The sequence below is a fragment of the Hylobates moloch genome, unplaced genomic scaffold, assembly GCF_009828535.3.
Source record: "Hylobates moloch isolate HMO894 unplaced genomic scaffold, HMol_V3 SCAFFOLD_1868, whole genome shotgun sequence".
Lineage (NCBI taxonomy): Eukaryota > Metazoa > Chordata > Mammalia > Primates > Hylobatidae > Hylobates > Hylobates moloch.
Genome location: NW_026654143.1, coordinates 1,359 through 9,693, shown reverse-complemented (window position 1 = coordinate 9,693; position 8,335 = coordinate 1,359). Strand labels below are relative to the sequence as shown.

General features: G+C 43.2%; 1 protein-coding gene across 1 annotated transcript; it reads left to right on the top strand.

Moving 5' to 3' along the window:
• Positions 1–4,478: 4,478 nt before the first annotated feature.
• On the top strand, positions 4,479–8,017 carry LOC116464828 (serine/threonine-protein kinase N2-like). Its single transcript, XM_032754252.2, has one exon. The coding sequence runs from the start codon at positions 4,682–4,684 to the stop codon at positions 7,484–7,486; it is 2,805 nt and encodes a 934-aa protein (XP_032610143.1). The 5' UTR covers positions 4,479–4,681; the 3' UTR covers positions 7,487–8,017.
• The last annotated feature ends 318 nt before the right edge of the window (positions 8,018–8,335 follow it).

The following is an 8,335-nucleotide window of genomic DNA, read 5'->3' as shown; positions in this document are numbered from 1 at the left end:
GTGTATAACCACCTTTAGAAAGTGACAGTAATCTTTAATTTGTAAGGCATTCGTTTTATTTCTCTGAGGCCTCTGTGTGTTTCCATTAGGCGACAGTGGTTGTGACTACTAGAGATCAAAACAGCTGGCAGAAAAGGGAGACATGGGGTTACATTTGAGGCACATCGATTTAGTCAAAACATGGGGATATAAGTGGGGCTCACCATACACTAAGAAGGATCATGGAAATCGTTCTTTTCTAACCTACAGGTTTTTGCCCAGAGGCAGCATTCAATGGAGCGCTGAGTCCAGAGTTGCAGGCAGGCCTCTGGGGCCACCCGCTGGAAGCCTGGGTTATAACAACGTGTGACGGGCACAGAGACCTGGGCTGTGGGCATCCTGTCTGCCTCTGGGAGATGGTGGCTACGGTGGAGAGATGACAGAGGAGTTTGGGTTGGGGTCTTCTCACTTTCTAGCTGTGGGAATTGAGTCTAATCCTCAGCTTCTCAAAGCCTCACTTTTTCTCTCTCTAAAATGGGATTCATAATACTCATCTGGCTAGATTGCAATGAGCGTTAAAGATAAAAGTGGTCGATGCACAGGTGACGCTTGCTATATTGCAGGTATTGTTCTAAGGGCATCTCTTATGTTGGATTGAATTGTGTTTCTCCAAAAAGATCTGTTGAAATCCTCACCCCAGGTACCTCAGCATGTGACCCTGTTTGGAAATTGGGTCTTTACAGATGGCATCAAGTTAAAATGAAGTTCTTAGGGTGGGCCCTAATCCCACATTTCTGGTGTCCTTATAAAAAGGGGCAATGTGGACAGAGAGACTGTACCCAGGGAAGATGATGTTTGGAGAGGGAGAGATGGCTCTGTAAACCAGACAACACCTGGGGCTACGAGAAGCTAAAGAACCAAGGAATTTTCAGAGGGAGCACGCCCCACCCACACCTTAATTTCTGACTTCTGACCTCCGGAACTAAAAGACAATGCATTTCTGTTTCTCTAAGCCACCCAAACTTGTGGTACTTTGTTACAGCAGGCCTAGGAAAGGAATTCCACATTTGGACTTCACCGTGGCCCTAAGGGATAAGTACTATTGTTAGCCCCGCTTTCCAGGTAAAGTAACTGAGGCGCAGAGGTGAGTTGCCTGAAGTCTTACACCACCAGGTATACTGGAGCCAGGATTTAAATCAGGCAGCCTGGATCCCGAGGCTCAGCTCTTCACCACTGCAATCTACTAACACTTGTGCAACCAGAGTGAACCAGCACTCCACGCGATTCCCAGCACTCAGGAAGCCCCCAGGAGAAGGAAGCTGCTGGTGTTACACTTGCTATTATGCAATCTGTGAAGCCTCCACCCTCGAGGACAGGATGCATTCAGGGGAACACGTCAGTCCAGGTGGAAGGTCTTGGGGCTGAGCCCACTGAGGAAGTGCTTTACCTGGGACTCTGGAGGGGTGAAGCTCATAACCTAGGGCCAAAGGCAGAAATCTACTTTCTGGACACTTGCTGATCAGTTTAATTACAATAGTTCCCAGTCCTTGGCCACCTCCTTTGTATCTGGAACTAAATGCTTTACATTTGCATCTAGTCTTCAAGATAACTCCAGGAGATGGAGAATATTATCTCCATTTTGCAGATGGAAGAACTAAGATTCAAAGTGGCTGAGTGAGGAGGCTGAAGCCGCACAGCTATGAAGAGGGCAGAACCCCAGTCCCAACCAGGTCTCTGACTCAGCATCCGCCCTCCCCCACACCAGCACCTGCTCCCCTCCAGGCAAGGTGTTGCCTCATCAGTTCACCAGGGCTTGCCATTTTAATACAAATGAACTCATAAGTCAGGCCTGATGCTGAGACTCTCAGCAAAGTAACCACATGGAGATGCACAGATCTCTGGAATGCCAGACATTCTCTTATCTCTTGCAATCAATTATCATGCACCAAAGTTTAACTGTAAATAACTCTAAGGAGGGAATACTCTCAGACTAGGCATATCAACAAAGGAGATGGTAATGTTAAGCTTCCTCTTCCTCTGGAAAGAAGCCAGCTGTGGAAAGAGAGGCTCCCAAAGTTCTGAAATCAGGGGGTCTCAAGATAATGGATACATTTTAGAGACTGAACGTACATATGCTATCTCAAATTGACATGGTTACAAGAAGTAACTTTATATATTCGATTCGGAGCCAAGCAGCCAGAAAATGTTAAATAAGTCAGACATTCCCACTAGTAGGTTTCCTTTAGTACTTTTCCTTGAGCATTTGGAGGTGTAAAGATTAGTTTAGACCCTGCTTAGATTAGTGAACTTTCAAATAACTACTTTATACCCAAGAGACTTGAAAGAATTAACAATGCGTTGCTCAAAGTAACTAACTTAAAAATTGAAATTTGCCTTGCAGATAACCTCTGTTGGGAAATCCATTTTATTTTTTTTAACGTGTTCAAAGACAGACTTTGGATGTTAAAGAAGTGGTTTCCAATGAAATATGCACGATTGAGGTGAAACGAAAGCTCACAATTTGCACATCCTTAAAAGCAACTTCTGATGTATGTGCCAGACACAGTCATCGTTAGATTCTGAGACACAAATATTGTGAGGCTGAGATAATGGGCTTTGATTATAGTGTGAAGTGTAGGGATTGCAACAAAAACAACCCCCAAAGAGGAGACATCTTTGATTAGGAACATTCACACTCATTGTTTTGCGGTCATTGGACTTAAAAATAAATGCATTGCTTTATGTTTCTGCAGTGCCTGCCAGCTTGGTGCAATTATTTAACAAGTAGAATACAGAAAAGGAAACAAAAATAATTTTCCTGCATAAGGACAAAAATGTGAGCCCTGAAGTTTTGACTTAAACACTTTTTACTTTTAGAAAGCTAATTTTTAACAAAGCTCAAAGAAATTTCCTGACAATTCAATTCCTCTTCACCGCTGTGCAAAGTTGGAAAAGAGCAATAATTAATTACCGCATTGAAAATGAAATCTCTTTTGAGGCACACTCCCATTTTATTGAGTTCTTATAGAGGCTTCTCAAAAGATGGTAGATATTCGGAGGGAGGAGCTTCTTACTTGGGGCATGTCTACCTCCATACAGGAAAGTCAGCCACCCTCTCCATCCTGAAGCACCTCTGTCTTCTGGCTCGTGATAAAAGTTCCTTTTCCCACCCACTGGTCTCCCTCCTCTCCCCAGTGACCAGGTTGGCTGCGTTCCTCACACTAGTAGGTGATGACTTTGGCAAAAACCAGGCTCCACCTGCAGGTGGTGGGAGTACCCCTTTTATGTTCTCTTCCCGTGTCCTCACCCAGGGCAGAAATTCTCCTCATGCCAGGGGCAGAGACACTGCACTCATCCCGCAGCTGCCCCACCTGTGCCTGGGGCAGGGGTTGGGAGGTAAGGATAGGAAATTTAACTCAGTAAAAAAAGCACATTTAGGATAGCTTTTCTTTCTTTATTTTTTGAGACAGAGTCTCACTCTGGTGCCCACGCTGGAGTGCAGTGGTGGGACCTCGGCTCACTGCAACCTCCTTCTCCTGGGTTCAAGCGGTTATCCTGTCTCAGTCTCCTGAGTAGCTGAGACTACAGGCATCCACCACCATGCCCGGCTAATTTTTGTAGTTTTAGTAGAGACAGGTTTCACCATGTTGGCCAGGCTGGTCTCAAACTCCTGACTCCAGTGATCCACCCCCCTTGGCCTCCCAAAGTGGGATCAAGCTTTTCAATTGGAGTAGAACTTAGAATGGCCAATGAGTGATGATTTCCAACAGAAAAGACTAGTTACCAAAATATTACTGGATCAACTTTTAATGCCAGGAATTGATAGAGAATGATGGAACCCAGCTCTTTAGGAGTATGAACTAATCAGGGACTTGAACAGCTCAATCAAGTACAAACCCATCAGTCAACCATCCCCCGCCCACTTTTTCTGAGGGAAAGAAACAAGTGGAAGCAAGCTCATTTTCGTTAGCTTGGTTAGTTTTGCTTGTCGTTGCTAGAATATGTGAGGTCGGTATGATGCTGGCCTGCCCAAGTTCATGGCCTCGGGCCAGGTGTGCCCATATAGAAGTGAGACCAGCCTCCCAAGTCTCAGGAGTTAACTTCACAGCAGCCACACATGTGGCCTAAGTGGAAGGAATTTTGGAGCCCAGCAAACCAGAGTTCAAATCCCATCCCAGCCACCTCACACGACTCACTCCACTTTATTGAGCCTCAGTTTCCTCCTCTGAAAAATGGAGATAATCATATCTTTTTCAGAGTTAAGTGGTTTCAGGTAGGGAAAGTTTGGCACGATGTCTGGCGTGGAAAAGGCCAATCCTATCAATCAAATGGGCCTTTTAAAAGGCCACTTTGAAAAATGGCACTTTGAGGCAGCCGTAACCACAGCGCTCAGAACAGAGAAGCTTGAGGCGGATTCTGGCGTTGCCTAGGGAGCGACTAGACCAACATTCCGGTGTGGGCAGCGGTGGCGGCCGGCAGGCAGCGAGAGGCAGCCAGCTACGAGGGCCCTTGCTCCGCACCACTCTCGATGAACCCGACGGAATAAGCCACGCCTCCCGAAGGGGCTGCGCCTCCATTCATCCCTAGTTGTTTTTTTTCTTTCTCTCCCCTCTCCTCACCCCGACTCCGAGCCCCATCCCGCCTTCTCTCTTCGCCAGCGGGGCAGCCGTGTCCAGGTGCGGACCCTCCATACCGGAGCGCAATGGCGTCCAACCCCGAACGGGGGTTGATTCTGCCCACAGAACTGCAGGGGGACTCCCGAAGTCTTCCGTTTTCTGAGAATGTGAGTGCTGTTCCAAAATTAGACTTTTCAGATACAATGGTGCAGCAGAAATTGGATATCAAGGATCGAATTAAGAGAGAAATAAGGAAAGAACTGAAAATCAAAGAAGGAGCTGAAAATCTGAGGAAAGTCACAACAGATAAAAAAAGTTTGGCTCATGTAGACAACATTTTGAAAAAATCAAATAAAAAATTAGAAGAACTACATCACAAGCTGCAGGAATTAAATGCACACAGTGTTGTATCAGATCCAGAAGATATTACAGATTGCCCAAGGACTCCAGATATTCCAAATAGTGACCCTCGTTGTTCTACTAGCAACAATAGATTGAAGGCTCCCTTCGCCAGTGGCGGCCGCGTCCAGGCGCGAAGTCCATACCGAAACGCAATGGCGTCCAACCCCGAACGGGGGTTGATTCTGCTCACAGAACTGCAGGGGGATTCCCGAAGTCTCCCGTTTTCTGAGAATGTGAGTGCTGTTCCAAAATTAGACTTTTCAGATACAACGGTGCAGCAGAAATTGGATATCAAGGATCGAATTAAGAGAGAAATAAGGAAAGAACTGAAAATCAAAGAAGGAGCTGAAAATCTGAGGAAGGTCACAACAGATAAAAAAAGTTTGGCTCATGTAGACAACATTTTGAAAAAATCAAATAAAAAATTAGAAGAACTACATCACAAGCTGCAGGAATTAAATGCACATAGTGTTGTATCAGATCCAGAAGATATTACAGATTGCCCAAGGACTCCAGATATTCCAAATAGTGACCCTCGTTGTTCTACTAGCAACAATAGATTGAAGGCTCCCTTCGCCAGCGGTGGCCGCGTCCAGGCGCGAAGTCCATACCGGAGCGCAATGGCGTCCAACCCCGAACGGGGGTTGATTCTGCTCATGGAACTGCAGGGGGATTCCCGAAGTCTTCCGTTTTCTGAGAATGTGAGTGCTGTTCAAAAATTAGACTTTGCAGATACGATGGTGCAGCAGAAATTGGATATCAAGGATCGAATTAAGAGCGAAATAAGGAAAGAACTGAAAATCAGAGAAGGAGCTGAAAATCTGAGGAAAGTCACAACAGATAAAAAAAGCTTGGCTTATGTAGACAACATTTTGAAAAAATCAAATAAAAAATTAGAAGAACTACATCACAAGCTGCAGGAATTAAATGCACATATTGTTGTATCAGATCCAGAAGAGGTTACCTTTTTAAATCCAGTTATTGAAAGAAGACCAAAACTTCAAAAACAAAAGAAAAATTTTTCAAAGCAACAAGGCAAAAGATTTCTCAGAGTTCTTCAAATGAATATTAATATTGCCACTTGGGGAAGGCCAGTAAGAAGAGTTAGTCCTGCAGTAAATCATTCTGGCACCTTCAGCCCTCAAGCTCCTGTGCCTACTACAGTGCCAGTGGTTGAAGTACACATCCCTAAACCAGCACCTCCAGCTAGCGATTCTACAGTAACCAAATTGGACTTTGATCTTGAGCCTGAACCTCCTCCAGCCCCACCACGAGCTTCTTCCCTTGGAGAAATAGATGAATCTTCTGAATTAAGAGTTTTGGATACACCAGGACAGGATTCAGAGACTGCTTTTGATACTGAGAATGACAGAAATAGTATACTTCCAAAATCTCAATCTGAATACAAGCCTGATAGTCCTCAGTCAGGCCTAGAATATAGCGGTATTCAAGAACTTGAGGATAGAAGATGTCAGCAAAGGTTTCAGTGTAATCTGCAAGATTTCAGGTGTTACGCTGTCTTGGGAAGAGGAAATTTTGGAAAGGTGCTTTTAGCTGAATATAAACACACAAATGAGATGTTTGCTATAAAAGCCTTAAAGAAAGGAGATATTGTGGCTCACGATGAAGTAGACAGCCTGATGTGTGAAAAAAGAATTTTTGAAACTGTGAATAGTGTAAGGCATCCCTTTTTGGTGAACCTTTTTGCATGTTTCCAAACCAAAGAGCATGTTTGCTTTGTAATGGAATATGCTGCCGGTGGGGACTTATTGATGCACATTAATACTGGTGTCTTTTCTGAACCAAGAGCTGTATTTTCTGCTGCTTGTATAGTTCTTGGGTTGCAGTATTTACATGAACACAAAATTGCTCATAGAGATTTGAAATTGGAAAACTTATTGCTGGACACAGAGGGCTTTGTGAAAATTGCTGATTTTGGTCTTTGCAAACAAGGAATGGGATATGGAGATAGAACAAGCACATTTTGTGGCAATGCTGAATGTCTTGCCCCAGAAGTATTAACAGAAACTTCTTATACAAGGGCTGTAGATTGGTGGGGCCTTGGCGTGCTTCTATATGAAATGCTTGTTGGTAAGCCTCCCTTTCCTGGTGATGATGGAGATAAAGTTTTTGACAGTATTGTAAATTATGAAGTAAGGTTTCCAAAGTCCTTATCTACAGAAGCCACTTCTCTAATGAGAAGGCTGTTAAGAAGAAATCCTGAGTTGCGCCTTGGGGCTAGCGAGAGAGATGCAGCAGATGTAAAAAAGCACCCATTTTTCCTGCCAATTGATTGGCGCGCTCTGATGGACAAAAAAGTAAAGCCACCATTTATACCTACCATAAAAGGACGAGAAGATGTTAGTCATTTTTCTGATAAATTTACCTCAAAAGCACCTATTCTGACTCCACCTCAAGAACCAAGGATACTTTCGGAAGAGGAGCAGGAAATGTTCAGAGATTTTGACTACACGGCTGATTGGTGTTAAGTTGCTAGACTCTGCGAAACCAAGCTGACTGACTCCCAAGAAGACCTCTTAAAAATAGCAACCCTTCATTTGCTGTCTGTGCCACCAATAGCTTCTGAATTTTGTTTTGTTTTTTTTTTCTTAATTGAAACACGTGAAGATTTGTTTAAAAGTACCATTCTAATACTTCTTCAAAAGTGGCTTCTCATTGTACTTCAGTGTAAATATGAGCACCGGGAACAGTTTCATGGAGTTTAAGTTGAGTGAACATCGGCCATGAAAATTCATCACAAATACTTTTGGAACAATAGTCTATTTTAAAAAAGAAAGAAAAAACCCACTTTTTTATAGTCCCTAGCTTTGCCATATGCCCGCCTTAAGTGGAAAGAAAATTAATCACTTAACTATGTTTTACAAAAAGAAAAAAAGGGCTTGGAATATGCTATTATTGTTCACACAAAGTACGATTCTGTTTGAATAAGGCAAATGCTCCTTTTTTTAAAAAAAAGACGTTACTGTACTATCAAAAAACATGGCAGTTTGTATACAATTTGAGGCTTGATTTTTCTTAAAAAAAGAATGAATTGATGTCTTATTTTATAAATGTTCTATAATTATTAGAAAACTTTATATTGCCCTTTTTATCAACCATGTAACAGAGGCTTATAGCTTTCCAATAGAGCTGCTTGCCAAACAATTTTTTTTTGTTTATTAAACAGTGCTGAAACAAACAAGATCAGCATTTACTTAAGATGTTAAGAATGAGGATTTTTAATCAGCTAAACCAAGGTATTGTTACCTGCATGCATTCCCAAAGTCTAGATGCTCAGTATGTTCAGTCATATCTTCCAGAATCAGTGAACTGATTAC

What these genes read in the sequence shown, in the direction of transcription:
- LOC116464828 (XM_032754252.2), top strand. Translation starts at nt 4,682, where the DNA reads ATGGCGTCCAACCCCGAACGGGGGTTGATTCTGCCCACAGAACTGCAG.